The sequence below is a fragment of the Pochonia chlamydosporia genome, chromosome 3 (assembly GCF_001653235.2).
Source record: "Pochonia chlamydosporia 170 chromosome 3, whole genome shotgun sequence".
In the NCBI taxonomy this organism is placed as follows: Eukaryota; Fungi; Ascomycota; class Sordariomycetes; order Hypocreales; family Clavicipitaceae; genus Pochonia; species Pochonia chlamydosporia.
This window is the reverse complement of record NC_035792.1, coordinates 3,978,783-3,995,373: the sequence shown is the minus strand read 5'-3', so window position 1 is coordinate 3,995,373 and position 16,591 is coordinate 3,978,783. Positions and strand designations below refer to the sequence as shown.

General features: G+C 49.7%; 8 protein-coding genes across 8 annotated transcripts; 3 read left to right on the top strand and 5 right to left on the bottom strand.

The window, feature by feature from the left end:
• Positions 1–1,100: 1,100 nt before the first annotated feature.
• On the top strand, positions 1,101–2,593 carry VFPPC_05046 (hemagglutinin-related protein; the record flags this gene model as incomplete). Its single annotated transcript, XM_022428434.1, has 2 exons — positions 1,101–1,697; positions 1,754–2,593. The coding sequence occupies 2 exons, from the start codon at positions 1,101–1,103 to the stop codon at positions 2,591–2,593; spliced, it is 1,437 nt and encodes a 478-aa protein (XP_022284515.1).
• A 134-nt stretch (positions 2,594–2,727) lies between these two features.
• VFPPC_15891 (sulfate permease 2) lies at positions 2,728–4,846 on the bottom strand (the record flags this gene model as incomplete). Its single annotated transcript, XM_018293644.1, has 8 exons — positions 2,728–3,187; positions 3,240–3,349; positions 3,401–3,912; positions 3,963–3,989; positions 4,035–4,134; positions 4,185–4,472; positions 4,520–4,781; positions 4,830–4,846. 8 exons carry the CDS (start codon positions 4,844–4,846, stop codon positions 2,728–2,730), a joined length of 1,776 nt encoding a protein of 591 aa, XP_018145731.1.
• Positions 4,847–5,536: 690 nt separating this feature from the next.
• VFPPC_05045 (sulfate permease) lies at positions 5,537–8,148 on the bottom strand (the record flags this gene model as incomplete). Its single annotated transcript, XM_018284296.1, has 4 exons — positions 5,537–6,987; positions 7,042–7,585; positions 7,661–7,806; positions 7,869–8,148. 4 exons carry the CDS (start codon positions 8,146–8,148, stop codon positions 5,537–5,539), a joined length of 2,421 nt encoding a protein of 806 aa, XP_018145730.1.
• Positions 8,149–8,917: 769 nt separating this feature from the next.
• Positions 8,918–9,070, bottom strand: VFPPC_17663 (hypothetical protein; the record flags this gene model as incomplete). The annotated part of the gene is made up of 1 exon (XM_022429353.1): positions 8,918–9,070. One exon carries the CDS (start codon positions 9,068–9,070, stop codon positions 8,918–8,920), a length of 153 nt encoding a protein of 50 aa, XP_022285609.1.
• A 573-nt stretch (positions 9,071–9,643) lies between these two features.
• Positions 9,644–10,156, top strand: VFPPC_05044 (hypothetical protein; the record flags this gene model as incomplete). Its single annotated transcript, XM_018284295.1, has 1 exon — positions 9,644–10,156. One exon carries the CDS (start codon positions 9,644–9,646, stop codon positions 10,154–10,156), a length of 513 nt encoding a protein of 170 aa, XP_018145729.1.
• A 555-nt stretch (positions 10,157–10,711) lies between these two features.
• Positions 10,712–12,727, bottom strand: VFPPC_05043 (alpha-1,2-mannosyltransferase; the record flags this gene model as incomplete). The annotated part of the gene is made up of 4 exons (XM_018284294.1): positions 10,712–11,770; positions 11,826–12,245; positions 12,302–12,560; positions 12,660–12,727. 4 exons carry the CDS (start codon positions 12,725–12,727, stop codon positions 10,712–10,714), a joined length of 1,806 nt encoding a protein of 601 aa, XP_018145728.1.
• A 488-nt stretch (positions 12,728–13,215) lies between these two features.
• On the top strand, positions 13,216–14,889 carry VFPPC_05042 (snoRNP assembly factor Naf1; the record flags this gene model as incomplete). Its single annotated transcript, XM_018284293.1, has 1 exon — positions 13,216–14,889. One exon carries the CDS (start codon positions 13,216–13,218, stop codon positions 14,887–14,889), a length of 1,674 nt encoding a protein of 557 aa, XP_018145727.1.
• A 319-nt stretch (positions 14,890–15,208) lies between these two features.
• Positions 15,209–16,557, bottom strand: VFPPC_05041 (LAP2 like protein; the record flags this gene model as incomplete). The annotated part of the gene is made up of 3 exons (XM_018284292.1): positions 15,209–15,472; positions 15,537–16,274; positions 16,378–16,557. 3 exons carry the CDS (start codon positions 16,555–16,557, stop codon positions 15,209–15,211), a joined length of 1,182 nt encoding a protein of 393 aa, XP_018145726.1.
• Positions 16,558–16,591: the final 34 nt, after the last annotated feature.

Sequence of the window (16,591 nt, the reverse complement as noted above, 5' to 3'; positions counted from 1 at the left end):
ATTTCCGTCAATCACAATTAGTGTTTGTGGTGAGAAACAGGAAGGTCTGTATTGATGGTCTGGTCGGTTGGATGTTCGGGAATCCGGAGATGATCTGGGGTTGATGTTGATGCTTGGTTGGATTGTCCAGTGATTGACAATCCATGAGCAGCGCCACTTGTCGCCCCAGCTCTCTCAGAGCTTTGCTTCAATGCTCTCATTGAAACCTCCAGCTGATTATTGTCTAGTATTTTTAGTGGTGCAGGGAGCGGCAGTTGGTGAAATGCGGAGAAGAACTGGAACTGGGACCAACCAACATGGAAGTCAATAACGCCATTTGCCATCACATTCAATACTAACTTACAGACGACACTGTCATCAACAGCATCCATCCATTGGTACCATCTTACTAAGCTTTCGGGATATTTGCCTTTTATCCCGACCGCAACTTCCACATCAATTTCATCACAGCAACACGTAAATTATGTTGAATACTGTAAATACTTCTGTGCCGGACAGACTGAGAATAATGAGAACATTCCATGTGTTGCACAAAAGGTGTCAACCCCGGCACCTACCACCAAAACGCTGGTCGGTCTCAAAAGACAAATAAGCCTTTCAACAGGAACACAACTGCCGGGGCGCATTAAACCTCATGACTTACCGACATAATCCCCGAGAAACATTGGACAATGAGAAAAATATAGCCATAAGAACTGTATTCGGCTCACAATCAACATCTCAAGGCCTTGAATGGCGTCCGAATCGTACAACATTCCGGCAAACCCGGTGAAACAGAAACCTCAAAATCAAGCAGGATTCAATACCTTGTAAGCCTCAAATGAAAACAAGAGATCAGTCTACTCACAGTGCTACCTTGCTCATTTATCTGATTCCGGCTCCGGGTTCCCCAAATGACAGGCACTTCCACACCCCAGCCAGCGTAGCATCACACTGCTAGCTTGGTAAGACTCTGCAGCCACATATCAAAAAGTACCAGCTTCAAAACCACGGCTTACATGTATGCTCCCTGCGCCTTGAACTACTTCTAATATATATCGTCCTTACCCAACATCTGAAATTGAAATCGAATGTAATATGTCCAGTAGCCTCACCTCAACATGCTCACATCAACCGTATTAATCGCTCTCGGGCTGACAACTCTAGCAGCAGCCGACAAAGTGAATTACAAAACTCTCATAACTCCACGAGGCGATCACCTCCCAGACTTCAGTTACTGCGGCTATCGAGCGTCAAATACTTCTCTACCCCCAATTGACTCCCCTCCCACCACTACACTGCATCCCTCAAGTGGTGATCAAACCGCGCGAGTTCAAGACGCCCTCAATAGTATCAGTAAAAAAGGAGGAGGTGTACTCCTCCTTACCAATGGACAATACAAGTTCCAAGGATCTTTAGTTATCCCTAACAACACCGTATTGAGAGGTAGTGGCACCGGTAAAACTACCTTGCTACCCGTTGCTTCTTCCGATTTCATCGTCTTTGGAGATGAAGTCGATGATCCAGAAGTAACTCCCGTGTCAAAAATCACAGACAAGTATGTGGCTGTTGGTGCAAACAAATTTACCGTCAATGATGCGTCAGGTCTACAAGTCGGTCAATATGTCATGGTGCAGCGCGCCGCAACCGCAGATTGGATACGTCAAAATGGTATGGCTGATCTAGTTCGCGATGGGAAACCACAAACATGGCTCAAGGTGAGTCAACAAGTCGGCATAGACACTCAAGACCGACTTTGCTAACACCAGAACAGCCAGGATCACTAATTGAGCAACCTCGACGAATTATCGCCATTGCCAACAAGCAAATCACCATTGATGTGCCTCTCACAGACGCAATCGACTCTAAATACATGCAAGGCCAGGTAGCGCCGTATGCATTCCCCAAAGCCTCCTCAGAAATGGGCATCGAAAGCCTATCCATCACACTCTCCCCAACTTGCTCTGGAGCGAGCCTCGCCGACTCATCCTGCGGCCATTCCGCAATCACATTCAACTCCTGGGTAACAGACAGTTGGATCCGCAACGTCAACATCACAGGATACAACGGCTACGTCAACACGCTCTCCATGTCACAGCGCATCACCATCGACTCACTATCCATGTACCGCGACCACGCTACCAATAAGACCCGCGGTTATCCCGCAGACATAACCATTCAAGGGACGCAGATTCTCGTCAAGAACTCTTCGTCCTTTGGAGTGGCCAAGGCACAAACATTCCCGGTCGTGACGCAAGATCGCACGCCAGGTCCGAACGCAGTTGTCAATTTCTCCACGGAGCTGGCTATCAGTGTGCTTAGCCCTCACCAGAGGTGGGCTCACGGCCTGCTCATTGACAATTCCAAGTCTTCGTGGAAGCTAGGAAATAGAGGTATTTACGGCAGCGGCCAGGGATGGACCATCAATGCGGGTGTGGCGTGGAATGTGGATGGAGATACGGGCGAGGCTTCGTCGCCGCCGTTGGGGACGAATTGGTGTATTGGGTGCGGAGGAGGCAAAGTTACTGGCAATGGGACTTTTGTAAGTACGGGAAAGTCGGTAGAACCTTTGAGTTTGTTTGCGGCACAGTTGAATGATAGAATTAGAAAGTAGGTTATCGGATGGTTTGTCAGTCTAGTTTATCCACGAATGTATCTACATAGTGTCTATCAGCTTTTATCCAGAAAAGGTCTACATAGCTAACAAACGAATCAATCTCTCAAAGAAAGAAATGCATCACTCTACTTCTATCCACTTTGCTGCCTTTCCGCATCCGCTGCCGCAGCAGCCTGTCTCGCCTTCTTCACACTCCTCCACTCCATAAACACCACCCCAAAAACCATCATACACGCCGTCACCAACGGAATAATAAAGACATGCTGCAAAGCCGTATTATAAGCCGTCAAGATTGCGTCCGCATACGGAGGGTACTTTTCTCTCATAACCGCCCCAAGAGTAGAAGCACCAGCGCCAATAACCTCCCTCACATCAACCTGCGGTGCAGCCCGGCCAACTTGCCGCAAGATCTGATTGTGAAACACATTCTCACCTACAGAGAGGAATATGGCGCCGGTGAGATTCTGCGTAAAGATGAGAACAGACGTTGCGATGGCATTGTCGGCGCGTTCAAAGACAGTTTGCGCAGCGATAAGCGGCTGCTGAATACCTAGGCCGACACCAATGCCCAGGAGAACGAGTGTACCAACCCTGCGTTCGTCAGCTTCTACATATACCTAGCAACTAACAAAGGTAAACATACCAGTACTCATCGGTGGTGTCCCTATCAAACGTGTACACCATCCCAACGGCGATGCTAGCAATGACAGTCGAGCCAATCATCTGAGGAACATAATACCCCGTCTTGGAAGTCTACAACTACTCAGCTCAGGTCTACATCCACAACCAAGAGAACAAACTTACCACAAATCCAGAGCAAATAACTGTGATACTCAACGCCGCTGATAATGCCAGCATGTTTATCCCAGATTGATACGCACTCACGCCCCTCACGGCTTGAAACCAAATCGGTATATAGTACGTTATGATGAAGAACGCCGCAAACGCGAAGAACATGAATACCGTAGCAGACGCCATCGACCGCTGCTTAATGATCCTCATGGGAACGGTAGCCTTGTCTCCACTGCGAACTTGTAGCCACAGCCATACGAGGAATAATACGCCAAACAAGACGAAGAGGAGAATAATGCGCCACGAGGTCCATGCATATTGCGTTCCTCCCCACTGCACAGCGAGAAGAAGACATATTACCCAGGGGATCAAGACGAGCGTGCCTTTCAGATCAAAGCGTTGCAAGAAACCTGCAATTGAGGGTTTTGTGTTGTCCGGACGTGGAGTTGGGGGGATAGAGACGAGGAAAAGGGTTGCTAGGAGTGTTACGCCACCCAAGGGGAGGTTAATCCAGAAACACCACCCTGACAAGTTAGCAACGCGCTTTGCAATGAAAGGAATAAGTGTATCTTACTCCAAGTAAGTTTATCCGTAAAGACACCTAGACAAATTAGCGACGGTCTTACACCGACATACTGCCACTCACCACCAAGCGTTGGCGAAACCACTTGTGCCAATCCAACTGCACCGCCTAAAGCACCAGTATACTTTGGCCTCTGATCAATTGGCACACTCCGCGCTATAATCTACACAAGTCAACACACACTCCGTCGCCATAAAGGAAAAAAAAACTCACAATTATCGCCCCGGACACCAATCCCGCGGCTCCCATCCCCGCCACTGCCCTCCCAACAATCAAGACAGTCGAACCCGGCGCCACGGCACATACCACCGACCCAACTTCAAAAATAGCCAAGGCCGCAAGAAACACCCATTTTATAGTAAACTCCGCGTACAACTTTCCAAAGAACAGCTGCAGACAGCAAGTCGTCATGAGGTACGCGGAGCCATACCACCCCACGTCCGGAAGGGAGTTGAAGTCGGATGTGATTTTCGGGACAGCAGTCGCTACTATTGATCGGTCCTAGACACAAATAAGTATGAGGCTTAACATCGGATGGCTAAACGTACGAGGCCAACACACAGAGCCGCGAGGAATAGGCCGAAGAATACGGTGAGTACAGCCAGTCCATTTGGGTACTTCTCTGACGGTGTAACACTGGTGTGGGGGGTTTCTTGTGTCTTCTCCTGGGGTACACTTCCTGGATTTGTGCCGGGCTGGTCATTCGAGACGTGGTCTTTGGAACCCGTGGGTTCCTCGATTGGAGGTTTCTTCTCGGATTGTTCCCAGGGTGGAGATACAGATATCGTCCTATTACTGGACTGACTGCCGCTGCAAAATGTTCAGACACGCGTACAAAGTTGTCCCGATTGTATATACCTTTCTGAACTTGCCATTTTGACTTGGAGCAGGAGAGCCTCCAGAGTACATCAGTGAATCCCAGCCACGATCTTCCGAGATAATGAGCACAGGTCGCTTTTGCCGCTGAAGTTCATAAAATGGAAAACATCCCAAACTTTTTAAAGTAGGCGAGAAATGCAATTCTTTCAATTACACAGATATTGTTAAATACTACCTGCCCATCATGCAGATACGGGCTCATCCCCAACTTTCAATGCAAATTGCCCCACATCGGACTTGTTCGGTGCACCACGGGCCAATCAACGTGTCGATTTCTCCCAAAGAGGAATATCCGACCCCGGCTCGGTGGTCAAAGTGAGAGCCGACCCGGATGACTTGTTGATTGACTTTATGTCCACAGTCCAATTCAGGGCGAAAAGTTGCAATCCGAGCCCGGTTCTGCATAAAGTCTACCAGTAAGGTGCTACTCTGAGAAACCCAAAAGTCGGGTCGAACTTCAAACCTTCCAATATCACATAATTGCGATCCATTTAGTCCGTAGATAAAGGCAGCCTCGTAGTTATTAATGTGTTGAATTATTACTGACAAAGTAGAAATGCTTTTGGTATAGACTGTGCTCGTTATGATGCACCCCAATTCCACGGTACCGTAGAACCGCAATCCCCCCAACGTCTAGTTCTGCGTAATTGACCTGCCCAACCCCCGACTGCTCCATTGGCTTAACTTCATACCATAGCTGACAAGTCTTTACTTCGAGCGTCAGTAACGGCGGCCTGAACAGCACTGTAAAGGTCAACATGAAAGAAGGGTCTGTTGATTCCTTGAATTGCTGCCATCTGTGTGCTGTCGCCTCTGTTCAACGAGGCGCGAATGCTCCCTGGCCTCTTTGTACGAGCAATGTCATCTTGCACTGGGGTCGGAGGAGCCTGTGTTCGCTCGTCATCAGAATCTACATCCGTACCACCGCATCGATGCACATCCCCAAACGGCCCGTCCTTTTCGGAGAGCGTGGCTGCAATGCTATATATAGGCTGCCAGTGTCTCAATGCTTCTGGATTATGTGCAGTTGGATACCCGAATCCTGCTACACCCAGGGCTCGCCGAGTCCAGCGATTATGAATATTGGCAAAATGCCACTCCACAGCGTCTGGAGCAGAGTAGTTGTCCAGAACATTCCTCAAATCAATAAGTCCCTGGACCGAAGTAATATCAACGTGATTCACTGCGCCAAAGTCCATAACGATGGCGCGGAGATATGGCAGCAAATAAGAATGTGGATTGTGCCCCTTCGGCCCTGGATCGTTCCAGAGACGGTCTGATTCTTTCTCGAAGGCTTCTTCCGATAGTCTCTGGGTGTTATTCATAATGTACTTGGTGAGAATGTCAATGTGGTATGCTTGATTTGTGTAGTTGAATCCTTCGTGAAGCTGATAAATGAAGACTCCCGGGTACGGAGACTCAATCTTGATATTTGGGTTTGTTGGCCCAGACCCGTCCAAGGGCATGAAGGCATCTGATGTGGAATGGCGTGATTTGCTGCTGTTGGAATGACCTTCACCATCTCCATACTGTTTCGCTGATGCGACCCGTTTAACTTTCACGACTCCCAAAAATGTCCCTCGCGTTCTGGCAAGCCGGACCAGAACTAGAACAATTGACAAAGCGGTACCCGCGTATATACACGCTTCTAGTGACACAAATATTGCCAAAGTCACTCCAATGATCCATATCAGAAATTCGACCGGAGAAAGCTGCCAATATTTGTACAAATTCTTGGGAGGGGTCAGCAAGTTACAAACTGCGTGGATAATGAGGCCAGCAAGAGCAGCTTTCGGAATGTAGTAGAAAACTCCCGTCAAGGCATACAGTGCAAGCACAAGAACCCCTGCGCTAAATAGTCCAGCCAAAGGAGTTCTGACTCCGGCTTTGGAAAGGACAGCAGAAGCGCCAAAAGACCCTGTACAAACATATCCTCCAACAAATGGACTCAGGAGATTGGCTGCGCCAAGAGCTACAATTTCCTGGGATGGGTTGACAGTGTAATCGTACAGCCTGCCCATGGCCTTTGCAATGGCTATATGCTCAATGACCAATATGATGGCCACGGCAGGCAATTCCGAAATTACAAGCCTTATCAAATTAAGGTCAATGTTCGGTACACCAGCGCGCTGAAAGCCTGTGGGTAATGTTAGGTACGAGAGCATCTATATATTGTGCAACGGCATCTCACCTTTGTCAATGTGGCCGACAATGCGAAATTTGGGCTTTCCTTCCATGCTAGTGCGATTAGCCAAGTAGCTGATTAAAGTGAAGAGAAGCATGGTAAATGTGAGTCGCAAAGATGATATAGACGACCACATCCGCCGTTTGTCGGGTTGGCGTTTCTCCATCATGGTGCAAAATCCACGAATGCCAAAGAGAAGTACGATAGAAGATAAACCAACGGCTGCATCAAGCTGTATTTGGGGAAGCGACTTGAAAGTATCAATGATGACTTGATAGGGAGGGGCCCTTGTATTGACACTTGGGAGGCCAAGTGCCGTTGGTATTTGGGTTGACATGATCGTGATGCTGGCAGCGGTGACAAATGCAGAAATAGGAATGTATGGGATGAATTCTATCACCCAACCCAACCGTATCAGACCCAAGAAGAGAAGAACAGCACCTGACATCATGCTTAGGCAATGAGCAATCTGTTCATGGGTATAATCCCCCGTCTCCATCGTGACTCTGTTGATGACCTGCCCAACAAGCAGTGATCCCACCGCAGTTGTCTATTGTGTGGATGTTAGAAGTGGTGGACAAAAGCTGGTGGAGGTTGTGCTCTGGTCAGAACAAGTACAACTTACGCCAATGACGATATCTTTAGATGTTCCAAAGACCCAGTACAGAACCGCTCCGGTGAAGGAAGTGTACAAGCCGTACGGAGGCGTCAAGTCAGCCAAAGCGGCGTAGGCCAATGCTTGAGGGACTACGACCAAACCAATAGTTATTCCTGCAGATTCATGTTAGCTAAATGTTTCAAGACGACGGGATTAGGAATCCTAGGGGCAATACCGGCAACCAAGTCCCCTGCCAACCACCGAATATTGTATCGTTTGGTCCATGACGCCGATGGGAATAAACTGACAACATACTCGCAGACTCCTTTTCTAGAAGGTGCGAGTTCTTTGAACCACTCCGCCACTGAAGGCTCGTCTTCTAAATAAACTTCGGCGGAGTCGAGAACTTCTGTGGCACGCTTGTTAAGGTCCGATGGTATTGAAGCGTACCTGCTCTTCACATCAATACCGAGAACCTTGCTGACAAAAAGGTCCGAAATCCGGTGTAATGCCATGACGATGAGGAATAAAAATAACCTTTCCGGGATGTTGTAATAAGTGACAAATCTAGAAAAGGGAAGGATACAAAGTCAAAGGCCTATAGTGAAAGGCATCCAACAAGGTCAATTGGGAACACCAGAGCATGCCAGGCTAGGAGATGATGACGCAGACAGTCGAGGAGTGACATATATTTGACCGAAGAGTTTGGGCACAATGTGCGAGCCGCGGGAATCAACAAAGAGAAGCCCAATGCCGTAGATATGATAATGAGAGAGTTGGGCGAAAAAGAAACGGTTAAATTTTCCGTGTCGGTATGAAGTGCCAAGGAACGGCAGTCGGAGGGAAGGAGCGAACAAGCTTCGACTGGGCCGGAGGTTTTTGGCACAAAACAAGAAACGGCAGAATCAAGCGACAAACATTGAACTACTAGGCACGCATCTGGGGCAAAGCTACATTTTGAAAGGTGAATGTTGGGGTAATCGCCCTCTTCATGGTCCCTGATATTCGTTATTAAAAATTTTGCCTCCTTTTCTGCTCCAAGCCTCGATGACGAATGACGCCTGTCTTGGTGGTCTGAATCACGGCGGAGAATGTGGTGAGACAAACTGCATTAACAGCGTCGAGCAGTCCATAGGGTGGCCTGTCCGGCGACGTATTCCCGGCTTGCCAAGGCGGCAAACGATGTTGGCAGGCATCTGGAGGATATGGTCAAGATTGAGAGTCTCAATCATCACGACATGGGGGTGGACCGTCGGCGGGAGTCGTTGGAGGACGTGGTAGAAATCATACCTTGGCCATGGCCGGGCCGTGGGTTGGCAGCGGATGTCGGTCCCGGCCAGCCAAAGTAGCCGCGTCCGATGTCCATGCTGCCAAGGCGGAGGCAACATGCACCTGCCGACCGGACATCGTTGGATGTGAGTCTGAGCAAACATGCATCTACATGCAGTTTAATGTAGCCATCACTTGCATCTCATTACGACACGAGGACGTAGTGAGAGCAGAGAGGCGTCGAGGTAGCCGCGGACATAAAACGCAGACACAGTGGCGGAATTCCGCCATCCGCTCGAACAGGCAGTGAACCTAAGCTCTTTACTCCCTTCGTCCAAATGGCAGATGCACGCCATACATAATCTGGGGCAGACAGTGCAAGTCACCACGCTATTGCTTAGCCGTCAACATCAAACCTCACAGAGATAACGCCTGATTGGTTCAACAACACCATCGTTTGATCAGCTTCATTTTCATCCCATCACCGCAGCACGACGCCCATTCCTGTCTTCATCCCCAACTCACCTTGCCCACCAGCTTGCCATGTCCGCAAACTGCTGCCAGGCGCACCTCCGCCCACTACTCCGTACCTCTTAGGCAGGAATATAAACAAGTACCACTACGAAATAACCAGTCCATCTCCCCGTGATATAATGTAATAGTGACCAAACACCACTTCAACCAAAAGCACAATTCATCAACATCGCATTCATCAGCATCAGCATCAGCATCATCATCACCATGACCACCTTCTCCCTCTACGACGCAACCATCACCCCAGCCAAAGCAGCCCTCACCAGCCTCAAAGGAATCCTCACCACCGCCCAACAACACCCCAACTCATCCACCTTCATCACATCCCGAATCTACGAAGACATGAGACCACTCACCTTCCAAGTACACTACTCCACCGCGCAAGCCGACAAGATGGCCTCCAAACTATCCGGCCGAAAACCAACCGACCTTGAAGACAATCTCAGCTCTTATGCTGAAATGCACGCCCGCATTGACCAAGTTCTCACATTACTAGCAGGAGTGGACAAGGACACCGTCAACACAATCGGCGAGACTTCAGCTCCTACACCAATCGGCCAGGACAGGGTGGAAGACGTCCCTCTCAAGATCTTGGCTATGGCGGCGCTTATGCCGAACGTCTTCTTTCATGTTACTATGGCCTATGCGATTTTGAGAAAGGAAGGTGTGCCGTTAGGGAAACGAGATTGGAGTAGGCCTTTTGTTAGTGACTACATCTAAGTGTACTTGGTTGCATGTATCCGTGAATGGTACTTGAGGGGGGCGAAATGATGGCAAAGGTCATACGAGTGATGTATGCCAAGATTGATCTGGTACAGTGATGAGCCTTGTGCTCTCTATCCAACTGGTCTACCATTCGTTTTGTTAATACACACACACTGTGACACAAGTGGTTGTCTCACGGTAGACCAAGACCTTGGGAAGATCTATGTAACCGTTCCACCAAATGTCTCAACACGAGGTCTGCCCTGATGACGCAATTCGTGCTGGATTGCTTATCTGTACCTAGCCTCGTGAGCTGGAATGTATCTGGGCCCCGTAGAGCCTCGTTGGTGCGAGTCAAGCATGCAAACTGCATATGTTGTTTCCCGCCGTATAGTCTATCTTTTTTTCTATTGGTAAATGCAACCGCTCTCAGCGCCGTTGCGTGGGAGCATACGGTTGCCACAAATCTATCAATGCAGATACCATTTACATACACTGCCAGACCGGATGTTCCAACCCCCTTGCTGGCTAATGCGTGTCGTACATCCGTCCGTTAAACTATCAACTTCCTTATGTCGTCTTTCGCTGGAGCAAACAATGTCGTCCCCACTTTCTCCTAAACTTCTCCGGGATGACGTCCAAGTCCGGAACCCACAATGTCCGTGCCAGGATATGCGTATTCGCGGCATCCAAAAACTGTTCACATTGGACAACTTCCCACGTGTGCTTGTCCGCTATGTAGTCAGGCTCGTTTGGAGGTAAAGGGTCGGTGCGGAGGGGGAACTGAGTATCGACCAGGAAGGAGCATGCCTTCAGATCGACATATTTGCCAGGATCCTCCACGTTGCGATCATTGAAACCACTTGTCGGTAACCAAGTGCCGCTCCAGAACCCAAATCCGATCTTCGCCTCAGAGAATTCACCAGGCAACAGACCCCGAAACTCAGAACGAACAAATTTGGCATGCATGTCGCGTGGCAAGAAGTATGATGAGGGGAAACGATACCATTCTTTCCCAAAGCACACGAGATCCTCCTCCTTGCCCAGTGGCGGGTGTCCATGACTGGATCCCCATAGCCTAGAGTAAATGCTCAGAGGTGCGGAATATGCGGAGTAAATACCGTACAATCTGGCAAGACTGACGTCCAAAGCCAGAATCATCACAACACTGACCGCTAGGAACTTCAGTCGAGCAGGAATCTTTCCAGCTAGTGTACTTGGGTCTGTGCTCCCAATTGCAGCCAATATGATGTGAAGCGCAATGCCAGCATTGAGAGTTAGGAAAGGATACACAGGATACATGAATCTCTCCTCTTTGTGAGGCTGTATTGTGAAGATGGCGAGCCACATGTAGAACGGCGCAAGAAATACGACAGTCCGCAGGCCAGACTGAAAGCCATGACCGGATGGTGAAATGATCTTCTGAAGTACGAATAGTGGCAATGCCAACAGGGCAAGAATGAACCAAATGTTGAAATTCAAGGCCAGATTCTTGAAATAGAACGTCCACGGCTCGGTTCCGTATAAATCAGGGCCGCCAGTTGAAGAGAAGATGTTGTACTTGACAATATTCCAGCTGACAACAGCAATCTTCTTGTAAAAGAAGAGGTTGATCAGGAAGTCAAAAAACTACGACAGGTTAACCTCAATTTACGCTCAATGAGCACTCAAACGATACACCTACCAAAACGATCAAGCCAGCAATTACGCCACGAAAGAATCGAATGATGGCTTCAATAAAAGCATCCTTATCGCTAAAGAGAACGAGAACCAGCTCTTCTAGGAGATAAGGGGCACATAGCGCCGAGGCAAATGGCCAACCAAGAATACCCGCTGCGGCAAACCAAAATATGCCGTGAGCAGTCTTGATGCCGCCACGCCAGTTCATGAACGAAGCAGCGCCGAGCATACACATATACATGGCAAAGCTCGATGGCAGGAAGGACGCGCTAGCGTGGAAATTTCCCGGGCTAATAACGGTTGCGATTAAGAAGAACATGCCGATTCTGCCATTCATAGTAAGGCTGATGACCTTGAACAGAACGGTCTGGCAGATGGCACAAAGGAAAGCGAGGCCATAGCGGATAAAGTAAAACTCAGACACCTAGCAAGGTCAATAAAGCCGGCGAACACATTGCCTCGTGAGGCATAGAGCCGTACCTTTGATGATTGAGGCAATAGTCGACGAATGCTACCGAATGCAGAATGTAGACCAACGTACAACCAGCTCCGAATTGCGTAGTCCGGCGAGTACTCCCAAGTCTGCAAGCCGTAACCGTGGGAGAGGTAATGCGCTGGTTCCCAGTAATTGAACGTCTCATCACAATCTTGTATCGGAGCAAAAACAGCTGCTACAAGACCCGCCGCAAAGAAGATGTAAAATGCGGTGATGGGCTCAATTGGATATGGCCCTCGTTTTCTGTGACCACAAGCCGAGTTAGCATTTCACATGCGTCTATACCAACTAGACAAGACGAATGAAACAAAACGCCGAGAATAAAGAAAAAAAATGACGAACTTCTTCTTTGCATGGCTTGCGGTTGGATGCTCAAACTGCGGCTGTCCTTCCGGAGGATTCGGCGCCATGGTTGCGAGAGGCAATGAGATGTGAAGTGATAGATGAGTGTTGAGGAATCTGTCGTCATTGTTGTTGGGAGCTGCCGAGCTTTCTTTGTAGCCAGACTCGCCCGCCCCCCTGTTGGTGGATTTGCAGGTGACGGAAGTGGAACTGCACACCGAGGACCCACCAACCGATTGGTGACCTTCACCTAGATTTTTTTTTCCTTTGGAGGGTCAGGGTCCAGATCCGACTGGCAGTCTTCACCTGTTCAAAAATTATTGCATTTTTCATCTCCTGCGCCAGCTTTGACACGCCACGGGTTTCTTGGAACTTGTTCTTGGAATTGCCTTAGCTCACTGATAGAATTTTGCTTCCTCTTTCTATTTCTTACAGAGTCTGAAACATAAACATTTGAGGAACACCACGGCCTCATAAAGCTATTCATCCTTCTCGATCAAGTGTCAAACTCCCTTGGAGAAATCGGGAGCTGGCCCTCCTGCATATCACCACCACCATGTCTGGATTTCAAATTCCAGGCCTAGGGCAGGCAAAGCCCAACGAGACACTGCCGCCATTGCCAGCAGACATGCTCGCCGCAGCAGCCAGCGTTGGCGCAACGGAGTCACCGTCAAAGTCTGCCGAAGGAAGCGGTACAAACCAACCCGACGAGACGCACACCGAGAATAACACGACCAACAACGGAGTCGCAAGCCAAGCGCCGCAAGACATGGATGCCATGGCAATCGATCAACCCGGAAGCCCACCCTCACTAACCGGCGCCCTCGAAGCGGCCATCGGCGGCCTCAGCAGCACGACCAATGCGCCGGAACAAACCCAACCACAACTCACCGAACCCGCTCTCCAAAACGATCAAAGCGAGCACCCCGAATGGGAAATGGATTCATCACCATACGAGTCATCCTCAGAATCAAGCACAGACTCATCCAACGAAGACTCCGACAACGAGGGCTACGAACTCCTCGGTGTCGAAGAAACCGCCCGGCTCCTCATGGAAGCAGAAGGCGGATCAGACGACGAGAACGACCGAGGAAAGGGCTCCAGCGCAGCTCAACTGCGCACCAAGAACGAAATCGCGGAAGAAATCATCCCCAAGCCAGACGTCACCATCACAGAGGAAATGAAAATCGAGGAACTAGGCGCCATTGAGAACATCGTAGAGAACATCATGCTCATAAAGGCCATCACCCCCGGCGAATACCAAGTTCTCGACACGGGATCCGTTCTCTGCACCGCCGACCGCGTAGTCATTGGCGCGGTGGCCGAAACCATCGGCAAGGTCTTACAGCCCATGTACACGCTGTACTTTTCCTCAGAGCAAGAGATCAAAGATCTGGGCTTGAAAGTCGGCACAAAGATCTTCTACCCGGTCGACCACGCATCGTATGTCTTCACAGAGCCGCTCAAGAATATGAAGGGCTCGGACGCGAGTAACCTGCACGATGAGGAAGTCGGCGATGACGAGATGGAGTTTTCAGATGATGAGAAGGAGGCAGAGTACAAGAGAGCTCTGAAGCAAAAGAAGAAGGATAAATGGAAGAGCAAGAACGAAGGAAAACCAGGCAGTGGAATCAAGGAGCCTCATCCATTGAGCCAGGAAGTGTCTGCAGACGGCGGATTGAATTACGACGACGACGGCCCATACAAACCGTTAACTCGACCTCCTGGGTTCGGTACCGGCCCTGTATCCAATGAGTCGTACGAACCAGCACCTCGATCTGGCTTCAGACGAGGTCGTGGTGGAGAACCCAGAGGCCGAGGAGGTCGAGGAAGGGGGTCAGGCAGAGGAGGCGCCCGAGGCGGATACAACAGTCCATCCAGAGATGGCTATTCCCTGCCCCCTCAAGGCACTCAGCAATACCCTCAACAGCAACCTACACAGTCCTCTGCGCAACAAGCAGCCGCTCCGCCAGCAATGCCCAACTTCGGCTTTCAATTTCCTGGCTGGCCGCAACCACCAGCGGCTCAGGGGCAACATTCCGTGCCACCTCCACCACCTCCTCCAGGCTGGCCAGCTCAAGGACAGGGTCAAAGCCAAGCAGGTGCCTCAAACGCATTTGTCAACCCTGCATTTGTAGCAGCCCTGATGAGCCAGATGCAGCAACAAAATGGCCAGCAAGCCTGGGGAGGTCAGCAGCAGCAGTCGCCCTACGGCGGCCAAGGACAATGAAAGAATGTGTTTTCGTATCTATCGGGGGCTATCTCTTTTTTAGGGACATCGGAAATTGGAAACGTAGCATAAAATGGCGTTTGGATACAAGGCGGCTGGGGTCCTCCTGCTTATGGCATCCCCAGAAAAGGAATGCATGGAAACGGCGTTGGATACGTGTTTGGATGGGCAAAATTCAAAAGTTGTATGAGACACTATACGCGTAAACAAATACTCAATTGTAATAGGTTTCTATGTTAACAATGCCTTTGGTTCATGCTTGGACGTGTCTAATTCCATGTATTCATCTCTTCTCCAGCAAATACAAAAAGCTACCAGTCTACAGCTCACCGTCACCCTCATCAGCGTTCGTGAACTTGTGGAAGCCAAGCTCGTAAACGAAGCCAAGGGTCATGTGAGCATGCTGGAGCATGTGGTCGAACGAAAGATACTCAATGAGATCCGAAGTGGTGTGAATGTTGGGGTCAGACTTGTCAAAGGAAGATTCGATGACAAACGCGGAAGGATATCCAGCTTTGGAAGCTGAGGCGTGGTCAGAACAAGCGTAGCCACACTTCGTTTCAACCCAGGGGATGCTGCAGTACTGTAATATTGTTAGCGTTCAAGTTCGCGGTGGGTGAGGAGGACACATCAGAATCTCTGCGTACCTGCTCAATAACAGTCTTGATGAACTTGGTCAAGCCAGCATCAACATAGTCGACAATAACACCAACGCTCTCCGGCAGACCGGAGTCCAAAGTGCCCTTCACATAACCAGTCATATCCTGCTGTAGCATAGCCTTGACGTCGCGCTGCTGTTTCTCATACTGCTTGAAAATGGCCTGGCTACCTAGCAGACCGCCTTCCTCGGCACTGTACCAGTGAAACTCAATCGTGTTCGTGGCCTTGCCCTCTACAACATCCTTGGACTTCAACAACGTTCGGAAAACTTCCATGATGGTTACTGTTCCGCTGCCGTCGTCATCAGCTCCTGGAGCAGCGAGGATAGGAAGCCACAAATTGATGGAATCCTGGTGAGCACCAATGACAATGGTGCTATTGGTCTGTCCAGGAATGCGGGCAATGACAGAGTGCTGCTTCCAAGTGTGAGGGAAGCTTTCGGCAGTAACAGTCTTGTCAGCGCCAGCCTCCTTGATGATTGACTTGACCTTGTTCAGCACCCAGTCGGACGATTTTAGACCCCAGTCGGAGTTGTAGTATCGTGTGTGGAAGCTAGATAGCTTCTCGAGGTTGGCTTTCATCGGCGCCGTTTGAAGGTTCTTGGCCAGCTCCTTGACCTCGTCCTGCTTGACGCACTTCTTGGGAAATTCGACAGTCTCCTTGACCCGCAGGTTCTGGGAGCCCAAGTCTTTCGTAGCGGTGATATCCATGAAGCGTTGACCATTCTGTTTGGTAGAAAGTCGAGACGAATGTATTAGCAATCGATTTCTAGAGCGATTTCTAGAGAGCACTGCATCGGCATCGAGGCTTCAGCTGGTGTTTACTCACACGTCTAAGCTCCCATTTCTGATCCTCCGTCACCCACTGTGTCTTGCCAGGAGCCGTTTCAATCAGGAAGGTTGGCTCGTCGGGATTGAGCAACACATTGTTTGCCTCCATCGGCTCAACGAAGCGCGAGGTGACTGCTGGCACGCAGGCCGCAAGTACAGAGGCTCGAGCAAATCTCATGATGGGCCAACCGGTTGACAAAGATGATTAATTG